The sequence below is a fragment of the Dermochelys coriacea genome, chromosome 10, assembly GCF_009764565.3.
Source record: "Dermochelys coriacea isolate rDerCor1 chromosome 10, rDerCor1.pri.v4, whole genome shotgun sequence".
In the NCBI taxonomy this organism is placed as follows: Eukaryota; Metazoa; Chordata; order Testudines; family Dermochelyidae; genus Dermochelys; species Dermochelys coriacea.
The window spans coordinates 56,395,050-56,419,199 of record NC_050077.1 but is presented as its reverse complement, the minus strand read 5'-3'; the positions used below and the strand labels follow the sequence as shown (position 1 = coordinate 56,419,199).

The 24,150-nt window shown below is 42.2% G+C and overlaps 1 protein-coding gene across 13 annotated transcripts in view; it reads left to right on the top strand.

The window, feature by feature from the left end:
• The window catches only part of TJP1 (tight junction protein 1), a 308,480-nt gene that overhangs the window by 198,756 nt on the left and 85,574 nt on the right, over nt 1-24,150 (top strand). For all 13 annotated transcript variants that reach the window (XM_038418328.1, XM_038418329.2, XM_038418327.1 and 10 more), the window contains one exon: nt 13,476-13,532. In XM_038418328.1, the coding sequence (XP_038274256.1) occupies nt 13,476-13,532 (57 nt within the window). The remainder of the gene's footprint in view (nt 1-13,475; nt 13,533-24,150) is intronic.

Genomic DNA, 24,150 nt, shown 5'->3' with positions numbered 1-24,150 from the left:
TCAGATGCACTGGCTAGGTAGACCGGAAAAGCCCCACGAACTTTTGAATTTCATTTCCTGTTTGGCCAGCGTGGCAAGCTGATCAGCAGAGGTGACCATGGAGTTCCAGAATCGCAAAAGAGCTCCAGCATGGACCGAATGGGAGGTACTAGATCTGATCGCTGTATGGGGAGAGGAATCCGTGCTATCAGAATTCCGTTCCAAAAGACGAAATGCTAAAATACTTGGAAAAAAATCTCCAAGAGCATGAAGGACAGAGGCTATAACTGGGACCTGCAGCAGTGCTGCTTGAAACTTAAGGAGCTCAGGCAAGCCTACCAAAAAACCCAAGAGGCAAACACCCGCTCAGGGTCAGAGCCCCAGACATGCCGCTTCTACGAAGAGCTACATGAAATTCTAGGGGGTGCCCCAACAACTGTCCCCACCTGTCTGTAGACTCTCTCAAGGGAGTCTCACACAACAGGGATGAGGATTTTTGGGATGATGAGAAGGGGGAGCTTGAAGATAGCGCACACCAGGCAAGCGGAGAAATGGTTCTCCCCAACAGCCAGGAACTGTTTATCACCCGGGAGACAGTACCCTCCCAACCCAGGCTCCCAGACCTTGAAGGCGGAGAAGGCACCTCTGGTGAGTGTACCTTTGTAAATATAATACACGGTTTAAAAGCAAGCATGTTTAATGATTGATTTGTCCTGAAGACTTGGGATGCATTCGCGGCCAGTACAGCTACTGGAAAAGTCCGTTGACGTGTCTGGGGACGGAGCGGAAATCCTCCAGGAACATCTCAATGAAGCTGTCCTGGAGGTACTCCCAAAGCCTTTGCAAAAGGTTTCTGGGGAGGGTAGCCTTATTGCATCCTCCATAGTAGGACAGTTCACCTCAGCGGGCTAGTAGCACAGCCTGGAATCATTGCATAAGAAAGCATGGCAGCATGTGGTCCTGGTGTTTGCTGGCATTCAAGCAACATCCGTTCTTTATATCTCTGTGTTATCCTCAGGAGATGATATCATTCATGGTCACCTGGTTGAAATAGGGGAATTTTATTAAGGGGACATTCAGAGGTGGCCATTCCTGCTGGGCTGTTTGTCTGTGGCTGAAAAGAAATCATCCCTGCTGTTAGCCACTTGGTGGGGGGAGGGGTGAAGCAAACATCCCAGAGAATTGGGTTCGGGGGGGTTTAGTTAGATTTGTGCAGCACATTAACCTGAAAACATCAGCCCCTCCTTTTAAATGGCCAATGTGTCTTTTTTGAATTTTAATCACCCTTTTTTTCCTCCCGCAACTGCAAATGTTTCAACACTGCGATTAGCATCTCCATCTCAGAGGCTAGCGCAGATAAGAAGGCAAAAAAACCACACTCACGATGAAATGTTCTCTGAGCTCATGAAGTCCACCCAAACTGAAATAGACGGCGGAGACTGCGGGAACCCGCATGTAGTCAAAGGGAAAGCCGGGGATGATGGCACGTTGATACCCATCATTTTGGCACTCTTCTACTCCAGCATAGCCATCCAGGGAGCGCAGTCAGTCCCCTGATTCTTGATGCTCTACCTTGAGAGGAGCAGCGTCACCTTGGTCCTCCTACTTGGAGTTGGACTCATACCGCTCCAACTATAGCAGGAGCAGAAGATTCTCCTCATACCACCATAGGCAGTCCCACCCAATGCAGTGGGCCCCTCAGTGGCAAAATCCACCACAATGGCCCTTCTGGATTCTGTGGGCTTTCCATCAAGCCCAGAGTCAGAGCCAGGCATCCCGCTTGGGTGCAGGATCAGTGGTGTCGGCAACATTTGTTCCGCCACGATTGGCACCAGAGCCAGTGCATCTGTCATTAACACAGACACCCACGGTCCCATTTTCAGCACTGGCACTGACTGTGGCACTGACATCAACAGCTTTGGCACCAGAGGCATCACCGGCCTTGATTGCAGCTACGATGCACTTTTGGCACCGACAATGGCACCAACGCTGCCTCCATTGTTGGCGCTGGCTACGAAGGCGCCTACAGGAACCCCGGCTGCACCAGTGTCTTTCTCAGCACTGGGACCAGGCCAACCTACTGCAGTTCCCACGGGGTCAAGAGATTCCCTCAGGTGGAGACACCTTCCCAGTGGTCTTCTCCTCCCCCTCCTCACCAGATGAGGTCTTAGTGGGCACTTCAGAAGCCCCAGCTCTGGAGGACTCCAGGGTGTTGCAGCAGCTGCTGCATCAGGTCACCCAGGGTATGGGCATTAAAGGGGAGCAATTGTGGATGGACATCCTGGCTCCCTTCGGCCCTGCCTGTATCACCTTATCGCTGATAAAGACAATCACAGACATTACCAAGTGGTCCCTTCGCCCTGACATCACAATTGCAATCTTCCAGAGGTGAGGCTTTCCCAGTCAGATGGTTTTACGGTTGATTCGGCTCACTACCAGTGTGGTCCTTCCATTTGGCCTGGCTACAGCACCAAGGGTGTTTACCAAGTGCATGGCGGTAGTTGAGGCCTACCTCAGGCGTCGGGGTATCCAGATTTACCCATATATCGACAACTGGCTAGTCAAAGGCAACTCCAAGGCTCAGGTCCAAGGCAATGTCACTGTACTAGAATGCCGCTCCTTGGGACTATTGTTCAACCACAAAAAGTCCCCGTTAATTCCAGTTCAAAGAATAGAATTCATCGGGGCCATGCTCGACTCAACCCGTTCCTGCCATTGGACAGGTTTCAGGCCCTGACAGACCTCATCATGGAAAGTGTCTGTTTTTTCCCCTTGACAACGGTCAGGGTGTGCCTGCACTTGCTAGGCCACATGGCAGCTTGCACATACATGGCTCACCATTGCAGGCTCCTCCTGTGGCCCCTGCAGCAGTGGCTGGCGTCGACCTCTTCCCCATCCAGGGATCACCTGGAAAAGATTGTAACCATTTGTCTGGTGGTTCTCACCTTACTGCAGTGGTGGACCGATCGTGAGAAGGTCCTGGAAGGAGTCCCATTCGACAGTCCCATTCCATCTGTTGAGCTAGTGTCGGACGCTTTGGACTTCAGTTGCGGGGCGAACCTCGGACACCTCCAGACCCAGGGGATGTGGACCCCGGAGGAGATGTTACACATAAATGTCAAGAAGCTCAGAGCGGTCTGGCTGGCCTGCGATGGCTCCCTGCCGCACCTGTCGGGCAAAGTGGTGAGAGTCATGACTGACAATGTGGCCTCGAAGTTCTACATCATTAGGCAAGGAGGAGCACGCTCATCAACTCTCTGCCAAGAGGTTCTCCATCTCTGAGACTTCTGCATTGGCCAAGACATCCATCTGGAAGTTGGTCACCTCCCCAGCATCAGGAATGCCCTAGCATATCACCTCAGCAGGGACTTCTCCTCTCATCATGAGTGGTTGCTCCTCCTGGTGGTAGCGTGCATGATCTTCCAGAGGCGGGGAACTCCCCAAGTAGATCTTTTTCCACCAGGCAAAACAGAAAATGTCATTGGTTTTGCTCCCAGCAGGGCCTGAGGAAGGGATCCCTCTCAGATGCCTTCCTCCTGTCGTTGGCTGAGGGTCTGATGTATGCATTCCCTCCGATCCCTCTGGTCAGCTGGGTCCTTGTAACGATCAAGGGGGACAAGGCACAGGTTATCGTGATCGCCCCTGTGTGGCCTCGCCAGCACTGATTAGGCGTGCTCATGAACATGGTGGTGGCCTCTCCCTGACCCCTTTTCTTCTTTCTGGACCTGCTGTCACAGGATCACAATTGGCTCCTACACTCCAACCTTGAGTCTCTGTACCTGTCAGTATGGATGCTCCATGGTTGAACCCAGAGGAGCATACCTGCTCGGAGGAGGTTTGGCAGGTCCTCCTGGGAAGTAGGAAACCATCCACAAGACTAACTTACTTGGCCAAATGGACGAGGTGTTCCTGCTGGCCATCGGAGCGTGGCATTTCTCCCTCACATTCTTCAGTGCAGTCCATCTTGTACTCCTTCCTGCAGCTCAGGAACTAAGGTCTGGCGCGTTCTTCCATCAGAGTGCACCATGTGGCCATCTCCACATTCCACCAGCCAATCCAAGGTTAGACGTTTTTTTCTCATGACGTGACTTTCAGGGTCCTGAGGAGCTTTGAGAGGCTTTACCCGCAGGTACAGGCCCCTGTCCCACAGTGGGACCTTAACCTGGTCATTTCCAGGCTTACCAGCTTGCCTTTCGAGATGCTGAGCTCCTGCTCCCTTTGCTACTTGTCCTGGAAGGTTGCTTTCCTGGTTGTGGTGATGTCGGCAAGACGAGTCTCAGAGATTAAGGCCTTGATCTCAGAACCGCCTTGCACAGTGTTTTATAAGGACATGGTCCAGCTGCGGCCCCACCCAGCCTTCCTGCCAAAGATGATCTCTTCCTTTCACATGAGCCAGGACGTATTCCTGCTAGTGTTCTGTCCTAAGCTGCACAAGACTGCTGAGGAGAGGTGTCTACAAGTGCTGGACGTCTGGAGGACCATGGTGTTTTACTTGGAGCATACCAAGCCTTTCCGTAATTTGACCCAGCTCTTCATCGCTACGGTGGATAGGGTGAAGGGCCTCCTGGTTTCTTTGCAGAGGATTTCCAACTGGATCACCTCTTGCATAAAGACCTGTTATGAATTAGCAAAGGTCCCATCGCCACCGATCATCAGGGCCTATTTGACTAGAGCGCAGGTGGCCTTTCAGGTTCACCTTCTGATCGAGGACATCTGTAGAGCCGCGACTTGATCCTCGGTCCACACGTTCACATCTCATTATGCCATGACTCAGCAGGCCAGAGACAACGTTGGGTTCAGCAGAGCTGTATTACAATTTGTGCAGCGATGAACTCCTACCCACCTCCATGGGAACTGCTGGGACTCCATTAATGCGGAATGGACATGAGCCAGCACTCAAAGAGAAGACAGTTACCTGTTCCATAACTGGTGTTCTTAGATGTGTTGCTCCTGTCCATTCCACGACCCACCCTTCTTCCCCACTGTTGGAGTTTCCAGCAAGAAGGAGCTGAGGGTGGGGCGAGTTAGTGGTGCCCCTTATACTGTGCCATGCGGGTGCCACTGCAGAGGGCACCAGAGCCTCTCCCCTACGGATACTGCTGAGGGAAAACCTTCTGGCACCGGTGCATGTGGCGAGCACACACCCACCTACTGTGGAATGGACATGAACAACACATCTCAAAAAAAACCAGTTATGGAACAAGTAACTGGCTTTTTCAGAATTTCTTTGGTAGGCAGTGATAGTGGGTGTGCATATTATCCTATTTGGAACAGCAATACTGGGTATTGGAATTCTTCACGTCTCACAATTCATGGAAACCTCCGAAATTGTGTTGTCGGTCTCTACATTGGCTTTGAGTGGAACGCATTTGCCACATGATGGTTTAATGCTGGAAATATCTAGCAGCCTGGGTTAGTAGAACTGTTACAAAGAAAAGTTGAGTGAATGGTGAGATCTGTTGTTAGGCTACGCAAGACCATGTAAAATTGAGGTTGGCGTTTTAGTTGCGTCTAAACTTTATTCTTGATTTCTTAGAAAAGGTGCTTTTGCTCGGCCCCTTCTAATGCTCATTAGGAAAGTGTTAGTGGAATCACATGTAGTTTCTAAATTTAGTTTTTAATTGAACAAAATATGGCAGGTGACTTTAGAAGCAGGTGTAAACAGGAGAGAAGCTGAAGTAATACTTAATTTTGAATTTGTCTTTTGAGGCCATATTGCAGAGGAGACTACTATGGCATTAGAACACAGTGAAGTAATCTAATTTTTATAGCACATTAGTTGACCCATAGCTACTTACCAACATTACTGTTCATAGCACAAGCAGGTGGTTTACTTGTGTGGCCCAAATGAAAGACGCACACAAAGTGCTGCAATGGAGATTTTTCTTAACCTCCAGGAAGGTGATTAATGAAGTTTAGTCATGGAGTTTTCTAATCAAATAAATAAGGAAAATAATATTTTAACTTCTATGGATTGTCTTGTATAATCAACTTTTGTTCAATATTTGGATTGTGTGAGAATGAAGCATGCTGCGAGATGAACAAATTTAGAATTGATTAGATTCTGCTTACACAATTTTGTTTTTTAAATTTAAAAACTAAAGGCCCTTGTCTTGCATTCATATCAGCTGAGAAAGGACTCAATTGCAGGTTTGGGACCTGTGTTTTTAAATGGTGCTCTAATTCCTCTATATATTGGCTAATAAAAGGCATTCAGCACAGAATTCAGCCTATTGTCTTAATTTATGTTATTAATAGGCAAAATCTGTTCTTTGAAGTTCCATGTCTCGTGGCTAGACTTCGTTGAGTGTTTGTTTGGCACAGAGAAAGTTAATGCTGTGCAGCAGCTCTTACACCAATGTATTTTGGAAGATACCTTAAAGTTGTGTTGGTGTCACAATCCCTGGATTCAATTTTTAGATTTGCATCTCGTCTGCACCTGGAAATCTCCTGGGAATTAAGCAAGAGAAGGGTGGCTGGAGAATGAGTAACTTTATAGCCATAGCCAAGAAGCTTGGGTTTCACAAAATACCTAGTAATTAGCAAAAGGTAAAGGATGCGAGGCCAGGAATTTGAATTAGAGGCTAAGAAGTATGTACAACATGGATGAAATGAGCATAAGAAAAAATATTTTAACACATACTGCAGCAACTTGGTGTGATTACCACTGTCATGCAATGGAATAAGATTCCTCTGCATGCTTGCTGAAAGATTCAGAGCAAAGTCATTTTCTACTGTATCCAGATTAGGCTGATGAGTTATAGTAAAACAAAATGCATATGAGTTCAGAGAATATACTCTTTGGACTGTGTGGTGATAGTGTCACTCTCTGCCCACGTACTCTCCATAGGCTGTTTGGCCTCAGGTAGGTGCCATAGACTGGAGCAAACTTCAGTTCTTTTGTGAATGATGGTCCCTGAATTCTGCTGAGGATTGTATACATGCACCATGCATCCAGAGCTGGAGAATTTGAAAGTAGCAGAGTTTGTTGGTTCACACGCGTGCCCTTGCTCTGCCTCATGATTTCGTCGAAGGATAAAGGGTGGAGCAGACCAACTGTACCCTCAGTTCCTTCTTATTTCCGTAGTCAGAGTTGGAGCTGCTAGTGTCCTCTTGTTTTTGATGCACTTTGAGGGGAGGAAAATGGCACCTGTTTTTAGAGTTGTACATAATTTTTTGTTTTTATTGTAGTTTTAGTGTTTAGTAATAGTATTAGAAATTAAGAGATTTTGGGAACTTTGTTTTCTGAGGTCCTCCCCCAGCACCCATTCGCGGGTACTGGATTATGCCAAAGACGCCTGTGTTCTGTGCCTCCTGCCCACGTTCATTCTCAATCAGTTATGAGCACCAGTGCTGTCCTTACTACTTGGGAGAAGCCCGCATTTTATCCAGGTGCAGTATCTGCCTCTCCTTCCCAAGCTGTACCCGGGAAGTTCAGGCTCTCCGCCTCAAGAAGCACCTCATGGCGGTTGCCATAAGACTACAGTCAGATTGAGGCTGGGGATCCTTTCATACACTGGCCTGAGAATCCCAGGACTATGCCTCTGACCACAGAGATGGAATCCAGTTCCACCGGTACCAGTGTTGTGGACCCCATGCCAGGGTCTAGTCATGAGATAAGGAAGCATGCGCATAAACATGGCAGTAAGCCTTTCTCCAGGCCGAAGAAGAACAATGGGTCTTCCACGAGTTCCAGCTATGGTCGAGCAGCACATTCCAAGGCTCATAAGAAGTCTCTCAGACTGGTGGATCCACCAGTGCTGTTCACTGAGCGTTGTATGCCTTCCAAGTTGTCACCCCCTAAGTCAAGGGAACCATTGGTTCCGAAGTAGCCCTCCGGTTCTGCCTGTGGAGTGTGTGCTGCTAACACCAGGAGGTTGGAGTCTGTGCTCAGGCCCTGTGAACATTTTTGCTCTGGGGGAAATGAGATCCCCATGCTCTCCTACCCTGAACGTACCTCACTTGAGTCGGGCTTCCACCCACACTCTTATGGTTCATATGGTTCCGGTCATTGGAACTGGGCTGTGACTTGGCATCATTGGAGGACTTGAATGGAGCACAGGGGCTGCTTCTGCCATACCGCTGATGTGACTACCCTCCTATTCCGCCAACTCAGTGGCAGTACCCTCCCTTTCCCCAACAGAGGTGCCACTGGTATCCCACTCCATGGAGCCCTCCACAGCATCTGCCGGATCAGTCTTGTTGGCTGTACTGCAGATCCCGGCCTCAATATCTAGCTTCAGAGCCTTCCCATTCAGCAAGAGAGGATCCATCCCTCTGCCCTCTTTGGGCATCCCCGAATAGGCATTCACAACCAGTTTTGGAGGATGAGCCGCTTAGTCCAGATTTTGATGGTACCACCAGAACAGATGCTGCTGTGTTCTTGGCTCCCCCCTCGCTGTTGGATGACATTTGTCAGTTCCAGGACCTCTTATGCAAGGTGGCTGAAGGACCTCCATGTTCCACTGGAGGAAGTACAGGGTAAACAGTATCAGGTTCTTGACTCGGTACTGACCAGTGTTGCTCTACCAATCAACGATGTCATACTTCAACCAGCTTAAACTGTTTGGCACACTCCAGCCACTTGCGCATCCACTCCAAGGGGGCAGAGAAGAGGTACTATGTACCAGCGAAGGAGTTTGAGTTTCTGTTCTCTCACCCTGCATCTAATTCCCTCGTGATACAGACAGTGACAGAGGGGCCAAGCAGAAACATCCATGCTCAACTCCGGTAGACAAGCAGGGGAAGCGACTGGATTTTCTGGAGCACAAGGTTTTCTCGTGGGCTAGTTTCGGATGTCCAAATACCAGGTGGTGTTGGCTAAATATAACTTTCTCAGTTACAACAAATTGGAGGACTTTACAGACAAGTTTTCCCAGCAAGATTGTGCCAGTTTCCAGGCTATTTGGAGAGCAAGCTGGTCGGGGAAACTTCATGCTCAATGGTCATGAGAATTGTCATGTGGAGGAAATCATGGCTGCATTCATCTGATTTCCACAAGGAGGTACAGCGTATCAGACTGAACCTCCCATTTGATGAGTCTCATCTAGTCAATCAGAAGACCGACATTTTTCTCCACTCTCTCAAAGATTCCAGAGCCACTCCATGATCTCTGGTATCTACACATCTGCATCCAAAGGAAAATGCTTTTGTCTGCCACCTGAAGAATGGTTCAGAAGTCCGCATTTCTTCCAACAATCCTACAAACCTCCTCACAAGCGGCAGAAGACTCGCTGTCCTCCAGGTATGTCGTCACAACCTTCAGCATCACATGCTCAATCCTCTCAGAAGTAATATTTCCGAGCATACCTAAACTTCCCCCCAAACTCCTAAAACAACTGGTTTTCAACTTGAAAATGCAACAAGATTAATTTTTACGTTTCCTGGAGTATTTAAGTATGTAGAACTGGTTTGTAACTATTAAGTATTCTTACTACAAAACTGCTCATTCTTAATTTGAAAGATGACATGTCAAGATTTATAAAGCCATAACTTTTTTTAATCTTTTTCTCAAACAACTTTTCTCATTGGGGAAAAATCTGGTTCTAGTGTAATTGTTTCAACTGGTTTTTATTTTTTTTGTGTTTTTGTTGTTTTTTGTATTGATCACCTATAATGCTGTTTCATCAGAAGCTGACTTTGTCATGTCTCTTTAAAGATGATTGGGGGGGAAAAGCGTGTTTGGATAATAGTCTAGCTTTTGCACACAGTTATAACTACCTCAAGTAAGGAAGATTCAGCAGGTAATTATGAAACTATTTTGATATGTTAGTTATTTAAACTACTTCATTTGTTCAACTGCATATGCGCGCGCGCGCGCGCGCGCACATATATATAAAAAAATACATACATACCATGAATATGGTAGGGCCATATTATATAATCTGGCCCTACCAAATTCATGGTCCATTTTGATCAATTTCATGGCCAGAGGGTTTTAAAATTGGTCAATTTCACGTTTTCAAATGTTTACATCTGAAATTTCATGGTGTTGTAACCGTGGAGGTCCCAACCTAAAAGGTACCCAGAGATGGGTCTGAGCCCTCCCACCCCCAAGAGCAGCCATGCAGGGGAAAGACAAGTTCTGTTCCTCTCCAGTCCGGCTGGGACTCACAGCTAGGAGCTTCCAGCTGGGGTGCTCTCAGCAGCACAGGGGATATCAGATTTCACAGTCTGGGACTGTTTTTCACAGCCATGAAATTGATAGGGCTCTACATATTTAGTAGGAAAGGGATTAGAAATTGTTCTCAAGTTAAATGAATGAAGATTAAATACACAAATCTGTTGAATATTGAACATAATATTTCTTAATGTTTAGTCTCCTTGTTTTAAGTTATTCTTAAATTGATGGACATTTTTTTGTCATTAGTCTGAGGTGATATGATGTAATGGGTAGCAGTGATTCTGAAGTTTAATCAGAAGGGCTGGCACAAAAAAATTCTTCAAACTTAGTAATATTGCTGATGACCCAGGCAGTCAAGTAAGGACACAGCAAACCAGCGGATAGTGCCTGGGATTAATTTCAGTGTCTAATATTGCATATGCTTCTGTCCGTGTCAGTTTTGTCATTCAATAAGATGGCGTTGCATTCTGATTGATTTGTCTTATTCTTGAGTATATTTTTGTGGCTTAGTGCATTATGGTATCTTTACCCAAGTGTACGGTGATTTATTGCTACACAGTTTTATTTGCCTGATTCTTGTAACATTATAGATTGTAACCTGAAGTGAAATATTGGAGTTTAATTTTGAATTACCATAAGGAATTAGATGCAAAACTAAACAGTAGAAATCAGGCTGCCATTTTTCAGAAAAAATGAAACGTATATGTTTTAAAACCCAGACAAGTACTTGATTACTATAAAAAGTTTATATAACATCTTGAGTTGTGTGTTCTGTTTACAACACTCATGTTCCACTTTATAAGGCACTTCAACAGTTGCCTCATCTCCTGCTGTTGACTCCAATGTTAAGGCCCACAAAGACAGCAGTCAACCAGAAATACTAACAAATCACAATATAAATGAATGGGTGGTGGTTTTTCAACAAAATTGGATGAAGAAAGCTTAAAATTACTGGCACAGATAATTCTTTATTAGGTTGGCAAGAGTATTCAGGCTAAAGAACTTTTTTGTGAAAACTAAGATTTTAAGCTAGCCGAATAAGACCATCGAGAAATGAAAATAACAAGTAACATTTGCTTATTGTATTACTTGCTTAACAAACAGGTGGATTTTCTTTTGTTGCAAAGGTGATTCCTTTTAGTATGTAAACAATCTCTCACTAGTGCTATATTCATGATAATGTGTTCAGTATTTTTTAAGTGTTTGGCATAATTATACGATTAAATGCCATACTTTTGTTATGGGAAAGCGTTAAAAAGCCATAATCTTTCTAATTCAAATCAGTTGGATAGTATGGAATAGAAAGGAAGTTGCAGTTTAGTAAAATACATTCTACTCTAAGAAAAATCAGTTCACTTTAGGAAACAGAATGTGCACTAGGTAAAAAGGAAAACAAGGCATTTTAGTGTGAAGTAAGCTTCTTAGGGCCAGGCAAGGACCTTAGTGTTTACCTATAAAGTATTCTATACACCTGTAATACTCTGATGTAAGTTTTTAAGGTATTGAATGAGGGGATAAGAGTACACACTCTTTGTCTGGTGTTAGGATAAAGTTCTCAAAAGTAGAGCATAATAGTGGATATTATTTGCATTTAGCATCATAAGCCATTTGTATATATCGTTGCACTGACTCTTCATATTTGACATAGGGTGGTACAGTTAACTGCAGTGTTAGGATTTTTCTGGTGGCTGCCAAGTTAAGACAGGTTTTATTTCTGGTTTTAGAACTGTTTTTATTGACATTTCTTTTGAGTGTGTTCACCTATTTTTATTCACTTGATTAAATAGATGTCTGATTTTTTTTGCCTATAAAAGGTTCTAGATTGGCTGGATACTCCCTTTGAAAATAAAGACAATTTTTTAGCAAGATAGGTGGAGGCTCAGTGCTGCTCCCATATGTTGCCTACTGACTTTCCTGCTCTTTCTCCAAAGCCCCTACCTGGTCCTTACTGGCTGCTTTTTTCTCTCATCAATGCCTACTTCTTGTGGCACTCTGCGTAGACTTGCAAGTCTTTATTTCCAAGGCAAAAATGCAGGGTTTGTAAATGTTTTCATATTGCTACTCTCTAATCTTGTTCCCTTACATAGGTCCTTGTTTTGTTTTGCAGTGCTAGTGTTCAGATAAAAGAAGATTAGCATACATTGAACTGCAGAGTCAGTTAAATGTGACCCATATGCACGGTACAGTACAATAGCTCATGTACTATACTCCATAGCTAGGCATTCCTGATTAATGGTTTTTTTATATATATATATATATATATATATATATATATATATATATATATATATAATTAGAACAAAGAAATAAATGGTGGAATACTAACAAAACATGAAGTATTATCAGAAGCTAATAAATCAACGTTTGATTACAGCAAAACTAAAACTGGGCATTAGACCAGCATCACTCACTACTGCATTGAACAAATGAGAACCTACATAACAAATGTTTGTATGTTTTCTCTTAAACATAATTATAATTATAATTCCAAGGGTTGGAAACATTTGGAATTTCATCCTTTTGTTCAACTCCACAGACCTTACACTTCTCTAAACGTTTTCATTGTATCTCTGATCAAAGCTTGGTGATTTTTAAAAGAAATTTAAATATAGTTTATAACATCTCCCTAATATTACAGTCACAAAGAATAAAGAATGAAATTATTTTAAAAATTAAATTAAATTAAATCTCCTTTTGGGGCCTAATCCTGCAAATTGGGAATCACAGGAAGTTCAGAACCTCCTTGAAAGAGTAGTACTGCTATGTTCATTTGGTACTCAAATTCTTATTGAAATAACCCAAGAAAATAGGAAGTGACGCTTAGGTTTTCTCTGTGATAAGGTAAAACCAAATGGGGACCATCTAGCCATCTATTGGATCTGTTAGGATTCTCTGATGATAAAGTGTTTGAATTTGAGTGGAAGGAAGGGTTTGCTAAACACAATGTTTAAAGTTGGATGTAATTTCTTTCTGTATTTTTCACTTTGGTTCTGAAAACCCAAACTTCTGTGTTGGGGAAAGTGCAATTAACATAAGCAAAAATTGCACAGCCACTAGATGCACAATAGTACTAACTTAGTAATTGTATAGGCACTGAAAATTGTCATGCAACTAGTATGAGGTGAATATAATGGAGTCCTTTTCCGAATGTTTCAGTTAGAAACACAGGAAGTTCCGTTGAGCTGTTTCCTGTCTTTATATTAAAAATCTGTTTTTCCTCAGCTTTAATACTCCCAATGAGTAGCTAACTATGAATATAAATTTGTCAATGTACAGTTGAGGTACTGCACAGCTTACAAGAACTTCTATATATTGACAGCAAAATCTAACTTTACCTTTTTTTTTTTTTTTTTTTTTTTTTTTTTAAAATCAGAGCACAACAATGGAAGAAACAGCTATATGGGAACAACACACAGTGACTCTTCACAGGGTAAGTTATTACAACAATTAATTCTGTATGCATAACTCAGGATACTGGCAGCTTTTGAAAACAATAGAAAAGAGCCAGATGTCAGGAAGCAAAAGAAAAGGAAACTGGTTTTGTCACATTACTTTGTTTAAAATTAGAATTGTTGTAAATTCTCTGCTCAAACAGTAGTTATTGGTAAAACTTGCCAAGAAGAAAACTTTTTGCCTAGTCATTCTTGAGCTTGCCTAAGTTTCTTAGGTAACTTTTTTGTGCATATCCCCATGCAACTGAAAATTATGCTGAAGTATATTTCATGCATTGCAAAGCTAAAAGAGTTCTAGCAGTATAATTGTGTAATTTAAACATAAAAATGTTAAATCTAAATAGAATAAAATTTCACAAATAAAAATTGTTTGAGAATAATTTCTACAAACCTGTACATCTGAGATGCATACTTTGACCATGTACTGACCAGAATTGGCTAGAAATTTTGTGTTTGAGGCCTCAGTCATCTGCTTGTGGTGACCTGTGGTAGGCAGAGGAGATCACTTTTTTATCAATTGTCACACTGTCTGGAGTGGCTCACGACTGAGTGTGCCTACCTCAGGGCAGACACCCCAAGCTGGTGGTGTGTTCTATACTTTCGTTTCACCACGCCAGTGACGAATGTGATCTCCTGGATCACAATACCAGTCTTACCATGGAGTCATAGACCGACCCCTTAGACTCTCCAGTCTATCTTGCCACCCAGACAAACTGGACTTTTATGATAAAAGGTCACTTAAGCCAAAAATCACACCACATCAGGTTGCTCCCAGTTCCAAGAGAATAGTCCCTTACCCCAGATCAATTGGTACTCTAGATCTTACACCAAAGAGAATGCTGGTAGCGAGTTCAATACTAAACTAACTAAAGATTTATTAGCTAAGAAAAGGAAATAAGAGTTATTGAGAGGTTAAAGCAGGTAAAAATACATGTACAGGTGAATAACAGTTTGTAAAATTAAATGGTGGCAGTGATGTAATAAACTGCCAGTTTCCCAAAAGTCTGTCTCTGGGGACCTCTGCTTAGCATCTGGTACACTTCCCTGTAAGAGTCCAGAGATCCAGGGTCTTTCCTTGAATCCATATTTAGAACTTCTTCAGAAAACGAGTGTCGCTACCCACATGGGCTTTTCCTTTGATGTTGGAGAGCAGGGTGGATTTGATTTAAATCATGAGTTAAAGCACTAGTCAGGAAGACTCGATTTAATTATGGATTTCTACATAAAAGTGCATTCTTGTTGGTTGTTACCAATCTGAAGATCCTGAATGTTCAGACACGTTCTTTTCATCATCTTCAACACAACTTCCTCCTGAGAAGAAACACTTTTCATGATGTTGTTTCATTCTGGCAACCAGGCCTTTCATTCCTTTGTTGCACTGTTCGCATTTTGCATGCATGCCTTTTCTTACCCATAGGTAGAGGAAGTTCATTAAAATATTCCCAAACGGAGTCTCTTTTACAGCCTGCTGCCATGATGGGTTTTTCATTCGAGTGAGAGAATGGTATGGTAGATTTCAAATCAATGAAGGCTACACTCAGAAAGACTTCAAGACATCTGGAATATGCGGCTTAAACAGTTTCACTTTTGTTTCTACTGCCTGTCCCTCCCTTCTCACATTTATCTCCAGACTTCTTCTCCTTGTCCAGATCTAGTCCACCCCCAACAATCTTCTATTCGTTGGACATTTTGAAACTTCGCACTTTAGAGAGAAGTAAGGGATTGCAAATTTGCAGAGGGACAATAGGGTTGAGGTCTGTCGTTTCTCATATATACACATTTTTGATGTTAAAAAGCATGTTATCTGTGGAGACGCAAATCTACAGTTTGAGAACTGTAAAACTAAGCCTCTCTGATGGTATCTTCTAGACTGAGCACTGAGTCCCATTGGGTAGATAGAAAGTTTAACCTAAATAATCTATACAGAAGCCCCTGGAACCCCATAAGATTGGGTCCCTAATCCATTGGAACTATTGGAACTCATTAACAAAAAATTTCTCAAACATTACATGAGTATATTATCTCATACTATAGAATTAGAGTTTATAATCCCTATTCCATGATGAGATATCTTTGAGCTATAATGTGTCTTAATTAAAACTATCTTTAAATAGGTTTTTTCCTCAAAAAGCATTTTATCAAAAAATCTGATTTAAATACAAAAAATCATTCATTTTTATCCATCCTGATGGAGAGTAAGGAAGGCATTTTGAGTGTTGACCTCTGATCATCACACACGCTCTTCTTAGCGCATGTGCAACATGCCTCAGGTGGCATACGTGACCAGGATTCATCACTGAATTTGGTCCGCTGGTTGATCATTGGCTTCCTTGGCTTGGGCTGGCTACTGACAGGGGGAGTGCGATGTGAAAGCTGATCCATGCGCCCCCTCACACAAACTGACCACTTGCTTTGAAATTAGCACTTTTCTGTTAAATTTCTTCATTACATTCCACAAGGCTTCTTCCTTGTTTGATAGGTTATTTAGCTACAGGGGTATACACAATGTAAATGTTTGCTACTACATTATACACATAATTAATAACAAAATGACTTAATTCTATGTAATTTTTAAATTGATTGGACTTCAGTATCAATCAACACACACTTTGATTACATCCTTTTAATGCTGTGATATTAAAAAAAATATTGCATTAGTGAATTGATCTAATTTCAGTTTTGATGATGTAAATCTTTCAAGTAAAAAAAACAACTCCTCTTGAACCTTTCTCTAGCACTAATATGGTCTAATGGATTCCCACCATCCTGTACTAATATAGGTTTTATAGTGCACGGTTTGCCCCACATACATACTGTTCAAGACCTTGGGTTTGCCTCTGGAGAAAGTATGCATATTAGGATTACATATATGCTTCAGGCTGGCTGACTCTTGCTTCAGTTTGCTCTGCAGCTGAGAACTAATCCTCGTCCAAAGCAGCAGCATAGTATCAAGACTAGTTCAAAAGTTTGGTTCTTAAATTTGATTCCATTGTTACATTGCTGCTAATCTACAGAATGTGTTCTGAACCTCTGGGGGAAATTGTGAAGATGAAAGATGGAAAAGGATCTATAGAAAACAGTTGTTAAAATGGAAAAGATAGTGAAGTCAAGAAATAGAGAAAAGGACAGAAAGAGGCAATAGACACAAATTGATAAATTAGCCTTGAGTGTAATAAGTTCAGGGGAAAAATGTTAAAATTGGGAGTGTGTATGGATCATAGTACTGAAACCTGTTAACTTTCAAAATAGATTAATAAAATGATGAAATTGTTAGAGAGTGATACTTGCCCTTTAAAAGGGAAGAAGCCAGTGTGCCTGTGACTTATCAGCTAACCCCCAACTGGGCTTAAAAGAGGGCTCCTGGGCCCTAGAACCAGGACAGACCTGGTCAGTCAGAACTTTCTTAGAGCATGGACTGAAGCAGTGGCTACATTACAAATGCTATAGCAGCACAGCTCCAGCTATGCTGCTGTAGCACCACAGCATAGATTCTTCCTAAATCAACGGAAGGGTGATAGCTAGGTCATCAGAAGAATTCCTCCTTTGACTTAGCTACATCTACACTAGGGGTTAGGTCAGCTTAATTATGTCACTTGCTGAAATACATTTTTTTATACCCAATAGCGACGTAGCTAGGTCGATGTAAATTATAAGGTAGACCAGGCCTGAGTCAGTCAAGAAAAGGGCAGATCAGAGCTGCTTGAAAGTGAGATTGGCAGGTGATAGCTGCCAGAGACTGGAAAGAAGCTGTAGGTGGGTCCTGGGGAAAGGCTGAAGGCAGGAGATCAGGAAGAGGGGTTTGCCAGTTGACCACCCCAAGCCAGAGAACCAGGGCTCAGAGGCTGAAGGCCAGAGAGCAGCAGCAAGAGTCATCTGTTGACTTTTGTTATGATGGAGAGCCAAAGCTGAGGGCTGGAGAGAGCTTCAAGCCACTGCAGGGGCTTACCATTTGAACCTCTGTGGAGAGTTGGAACCAGGAGATGGTGAACTCCCAGCACAGAAGTTGTGGGGTTTCCAACTAGGAAAAATTGGATTGCACTCCAGCAGGAGAGTATGAATGAAGAGCTCAGGTGTGGTGGATGATGCTGGAGTGTGCTATGTGGGGCATACAGGGACTAGAAGATGTGGATTTTAAAGACTGTATACATTGGCTCTGGAAAAAGACTGTTTTGAGACTTTTGTTATGGACTGTTTTGCAATAAATTTGTGTAATAAACTGCACCCAAAGAGGAGTGGTAAGGAGCAGAAAGAGCCTGGTGTGGAATTAGTGAGGACTCTGAAGGAGGGAAACTTATGCAGGTGCACTTGTTCAGCAGCAGCCCTACAGCTGGAGGTTGTCCCAGGAAGGGGCTGCTCTATGATATAGATATATCTATGTATGTGCCTCTTGATTACTAGTTCAAATATCGCTCAAGCTGGTAGTGACTGAAAGTTGTGAACGTCTGATATTTAGTGTGTGACGGTTGCCACGCTCCCCCTCTGGGGTGTCACCTGATGCCACTGAGCCCGCCGGTTCTGCCAGTCTGGGTTCCCTTACATTTCCCTGCTGAGTCAAGTCCTCAAGCGTCCTCCAGCACGCAAACAGTTAGGGACACACCCAGCTGCAGAAAGACACGGACACTGAGATCAGCTCTGCGTGGGAAGACTCAGCTCAGGAACTGACCAACACTCAAGTGCATGCCCCCTTTGGAATGTAAATCTAAAATTGTATTGTCTTGCGCTGCATAGAAATCTGTACAGTGTGCGCTTATGAAATCTGCCCCCGCCCCCAATGGGGAGGAGGATATGCACAGCTTTTTGCTCCCCTCCTACTCTCAGTTATGAATTCAACAAACTGGTTTCAGAATAATCAAAAACAAATGTATTAACTACACAAGATAGATTTTAACTGATTATAAGGGATAGCAAACAGATCAAAGCAGATTACCTTAGTAAATAAACAAAAAACGCAAACTGAGTTTAACGCATTAGATAGGATATAAATTAGCAAATTCTAACCCTGAGTGATAAACTGGCTGGCAGATTCTTAAGGCACAAGTTGCCTTGGCTTTCCCAGGTTTTCATACACAGGCTAAAGATCCTTCTAGTCTGGGACCATCACTTCCCACAGTTCAGTCCTTGCCCCTCAGGTGTTTCTAGGTATGTTGTTGCAGGGAGAGTGATGTATCCTCATGATGCCATTTGTCTCCCTTTTATATCTTCTTCCCACTTGCTCGTAAGCTCTTTTGCTGTGACCTGGGTCGAACAGTTCCCATTGTGTAGAGCTATCTCTGAGAGCTTTCTATTGTACAGAGTTCCTGGGGTAATCCTTTTGCTTGTGTGCATTTCCTCAGTAAGACATTAACCTTTGGCCTCTTTACTGTTGTACCTGAAAGGTTGCTTGTGGATTTTTTCAACCTCATAACATGTTTCAGTAACACATACATAGCCAAACTTCATAACTTCACATATGACGATAACACATACAATTCAACGAGATATTAATGTCTAGCAGATCAACTTCTAGAATACCTCACAAGACATACTTTGTACAAAACATATCCTAATTACATGACAGTGGTGAATATTGGGGTGTCAGGGTATCACAGAGTAGTCTAGCTTACATAATATGCACGACCCTTTTTGGCAGTCTTACCACAGAGTGAAAAATGGAATAGTCCACAAAGAATGAACTGCCTTTTCAGGCCTAGAGATGGATTTCTCTCAAAATGTTCAAGGTACATTAGCACAGCAATTTGATCAAGTTTGCACTGGCACTTTCATTGCTGTGGTTATATTGGAGTTCATTTTCCAGTGCTCTCAGTCAATAACTTTTCATTCAGTTCTTGTTTCAAAAAATAAAACTATTCCAGGTAGCTGAATGTGATAAGGTAAGGTGAACTTTACTTCTTGAGGTTTGGGTCCAAATCCTGGTGAGGTCATGAGTGAATTCATATTTTAGATAATTCCCCATGAAACAAACCCAGAGTGAGCTTCCTTCAGTTTTGTTGTGTGGGGAACTGTCAATAGCTATGGACATTTAAAGAAATACTGAGTGACATACAGGAAGGCAGTCATGCAGGGCAGAATGCTGTTTTTATGTGCCTCTGAATTTAGCTTTCACTATCAACCTCAGGGCAATGAAGTGCCGGTGCTGCTCTTCCAAAAGTTGTATTTATTATCCAAAAGACCTGGAGGAGCTTCTGCCTTTTTGGAAATGGTTCATTAATAGAGTGACAGCACTATACTAAATATATAAAACTTGATAATGTTTTTGCTTGATATCAAAGTGCCATTTTAGTATGTGTTCATGCTTTCTACACAATGTTAAAGTTGTTAGACACTTCCCATTTTCCAGAATGACATGTCTGTGGTTCTGTCCTCTGTGCTTACTGTTCTATCTGCTAAAAAGGTTTACCTACATCCACATGTTGAATAGTTGGTGGTCTTGTTGCCCTGCTGTAAACCGCAAGACTTAACACTGATAGCAAGAACTTAGCCTGTACTAAAAACCAAACACAAGCCCCTCCTAATGTAGGATTTTTGGTTTTGTTTAAAAATATTAAACTGGTCACTATTTGGGATGGAGATGTGAAGAAGAGGTAGCTTTTAGAAGGGTTTTGTTGTTGTTGGTTGTTCACTTTCAAACTTTGTCAGCAACTCGGAAGCTATCAAGTAGATGAGGTGGCTACCATACAACCTTACAATACAGGGATATAAGAAGTCAATTTTTGACCTCAGTCACAGCCATCAGTCTTCAAAGCACTAAAACAAACATGTAGGGGAAAAACACCTCCCCAGGAGTTATGGGGATATTGTTGCATGACTTCCTTGCCCCCTTAGTAGTTCCATGAGTCCAGACTATATAGACCTGCTGTAGATTCCATTCATATAGTTTCTGATGTGTTGGCCTTCAAGATTCAAATTGCCCTTCACAGAAGTAAGGGATAAAAGGAGCCCCTCTGGAATTGGCTCATTCTGAAGCAGCTGAGAGCAGCAAGTTAGTAATGAATTACTCAAATGCAGCACAGAGGGAAGTGCTGCAGAGATGGATCAAACTGGAGACACCCCCTCTCCACACTAGATTGGCTGCTCATTGTATTTCTCCAAGAAATATTTAGCCTGCTGGTACAGTTCCTCAGAATTGCCATGATTTTGTCCATATGCTTTCCTATAAGACCTAAATGCTATTAATATGTGTATTATGGAGTGAAGCCAAGTAAGGGAGTGGAACAGACTGATTTCATAGTGTGATTTAGCTTTATGTATCTTCATAATTCCATGTGGACTTTGATAGTGGAGTTTGGTTTGGATACTTGGTAGTGACAAAAGATGGTTTGTTTATTTAAGTGGGCAACTGATGGGGCAGGGGAAAAATTTGCCAGTTTATTTTAAATCTATTCATACGACGGGTCCATCAAAGATACTTTTGTAGCCCCCCCCCCATCGTAGTATCTGAGCTTTTTCCAATCTTTAATGTATTTAACCTCAATGCCCTTCTTGACGGGGAGCAAATATCTTCATTTAGGTTGAGGTTCTTTAAAAACTCCTGTAATTCTACTGATATTGTGGACTTCAAAGAGGAAAGATGACTGACAAGGATCTTGTTGCTGCTAGCAGCTTTGCTGTGGACAATTTTTAGATACTATGTTTGTTACAGGACATGATAGCACAGTTGTTTCCCAATCTGTTTTAGAAGTTACTTTGAGGGTGAGGCAATATTGTGAAGCATAAGTTTCCTAACATAAAATTTGTCTGAATCAGTCAGAGAACCATATTTAAATAAGGCTATAGCTAGCACAGTTTCAACTGCCTAAAACTTTCAAACGTACTTCTCAAACAGCAAAAAAATATTTTGCTGTATAAACTGGATGGCACTACACCTCCTTAGTGATTAAGGACTTACAACTGCGGTGAAACCTGGCTAATTCACACTAGCGGCTGGGAAAACTGTTGTGAATTACAGAACTGCATAAGTTAGGAAATAAACACCAGAAAAACTCCACAAAAATGTATGATAGAATATACCGTTTGTACTTTTTTTCATTTCTAGGTTAGTTTTAATTCTGATGATCCTAGTAAAAGTAATGTGCATTGTAAAAAGAAATACTTAGTAAGAAGAACCACTCAAGCATCTACTATAATACACAAGGGGAAAGCACCAGTACTTTGAGTTGTAAAGTGTGTGGTTCAGTGAAAGTTCAGAATTCCTCAATGACTGAATTTCATTCACCAGTGCTTTAAGGCTCACATTTGCTGGTAATTGGCTTTATTGAGGGAGAACTGCAATGACAAAGACAGCATTCTAAAAATAACTTTATCTCCCTTCATAAAACACATTTTTTTCATAAAGTAGTAAATTTTTCTCAGGAGGCAGCCAGGACTTAGGAATTCCGCATTGCCAGTCTGAAAATCCACATCTCCTTTGTTACTTTGAAAATTTCTTACCTGCTCTTTCTCTGCTTCCCTACATTAATTCATTCATGTATGTATGTATGGAATACTTCACGGGGATGCAGAGGTTTAAGGATCTCTCTGGAGCGCCATTGACTTCACTGTGGCTCCACACAGCCACATGAGTTTTACAAGGATTCAGTGGTAGGGTTGGGGTCTTGGTTTGTACAGCACTTAAATTATGTAAATGACCTCTTATTATTTAGTCATGACTAAGGCCAGTGTTTAAAGTGCAATTCATTTCTGAGAAATAACTGCAGAAATGACATTTTGGGGTTCTGCATTAGTCCCTCAGTGACCTCAATATCAAACCTGTTCAGTTGACAAATGTTATTTTTTCTGGCTGCTACTCCTGCAAACTCAGCGGAGTTATTTCTGGCACAGGCATCACCAACAGTAAATATTCTCAAATAGGATTTAGTGAATGATTTATTTGCTGACATGCAAGCTAGGGTAAAATTCCTCTTACCGTCTGAACTATTCTGGCTCTGTGGCTTTTTCATGGCTTACAATGTGCTAATTTAGTTTAGTCAACAAAGTCAGCAGGGAGTGGATTTAAGCATTTTATACATAATTGCTTTTCATAGCAGTACTATGCTTTTAAAAAGTCAGAAGGTTTAAGTGGTATATACTATATGGTAATACAATGTACTAACTCTATACCACCACTGTCTGCTGCTGAGCAGTTGGGAAAGTCAAACCCTTTCTTCACATCAGGCAGAACAGGGGATTAGACCTGGGTCTCCCACATCCTGGGTGAGTGCCCTAAGAATTGGGCTGAAAGCTGTAAGAGGTTTTGTGAATCTAGTCCTTTATTTCCTTTATTTTTATGTGAAGATGTGCCCATTAACTAAACAAATCAGTTCATTTCTCATAAAACAAAATGCTTTGTTTGGCCAGTAATGAATTTTTGTCAAATTTCTGATTTTTCATGTTTTGTTTGACCCAACCTGACTTGGAATAAAATAAAAAAAAAAATAAAAAATTTCAGAACTGTCTGCAAACTGAAAAATCTGTTATTCTCCCAACTCTGATAAGCATCCACTTTTTTCTGCTTATTCTCTAACAAAAATCAGAAATTGTATAATAGCCTTTCGATTCTCTTGCTTCTTTCATGTGGTGAGGTAGTATAGTGTCTGCGCTTTGAACTCAAGTATAAATCAAATAATGACAGTGGTTCAAGGCATTTTTAAAAAGATTGTTACATAGCCTGCAAAATACACTTGTTCTGTTTTCAGTATATTGCTGTAGATTTGTACTGAGCTTGTTTGAAAAGAGACAAAATGCTATTTTTAAGCAAATCTAATTGACAAGAACATTTGAAGTTTGGGGTGAAGCTCCACTGACGCAATCCTTATGAGACTCATTGAGGGGACATCTCCACCCCGAACCTTCAGCTAATGCCCTTCCCATTGGAACCATCGGCTCATCGGCATTACCCCTGACATTCATGATTCTTAGGTTTATTTGGGGACCATACTTTCTCTGCTTTGAGTCTCAGCTGAAGAACTCTTGACAGACCATGACCTTGGGTTGCAGTTAAATTTTGTGTAATTAAAACCAGTTTATATACTTTTCAGAGCACTTTTTTTTTCTCACCGCAGGTAATACTTTTGTTCTCAATCCATTGTGGGGAAGGGCTTGCTCATGCTTCCTGCGTCAAGCAGTAGTTTGTCTGTAGCCCAGATGCATCCTTCATCAGATGCCACTGTAGGCTGGCTGTAGTCTAGAGAAGACAAATTCTCTAAGCCAAATATAGAATTCCCAATATGGGTGGTCTTTAAAAGGCAACACAGTAAATTCTCTTTTTCTCAAGAAGAGGGGAGAGAACCTCAATTAACTTGTTTGCAGGAAAACACAACTCAAAATGCCTCCGATTTTGCTTTCTCTTTAGAGTCGGAGCACTCTTACTCCTAATAGCTGCAACCTAGGCATGTGAGTTCTAGTATTCTAATCTAGTTTTGGCATCAGACCTGATCCAGTTACTTAGAGTTCACCAATTCTAGAATCAGGAACAGATCATCTATCCATGTAAGAGGTCTGAGCGTGCTGGTGTGCAATACAGTACCTTGCGGAACTCCAATGTTGTTAGCTCTCTTAATAAGGTCTCTTATTGAATTTTGTTGGAAAGGCTTTTACAAGAGAAAGCTATGCTTTGAAACA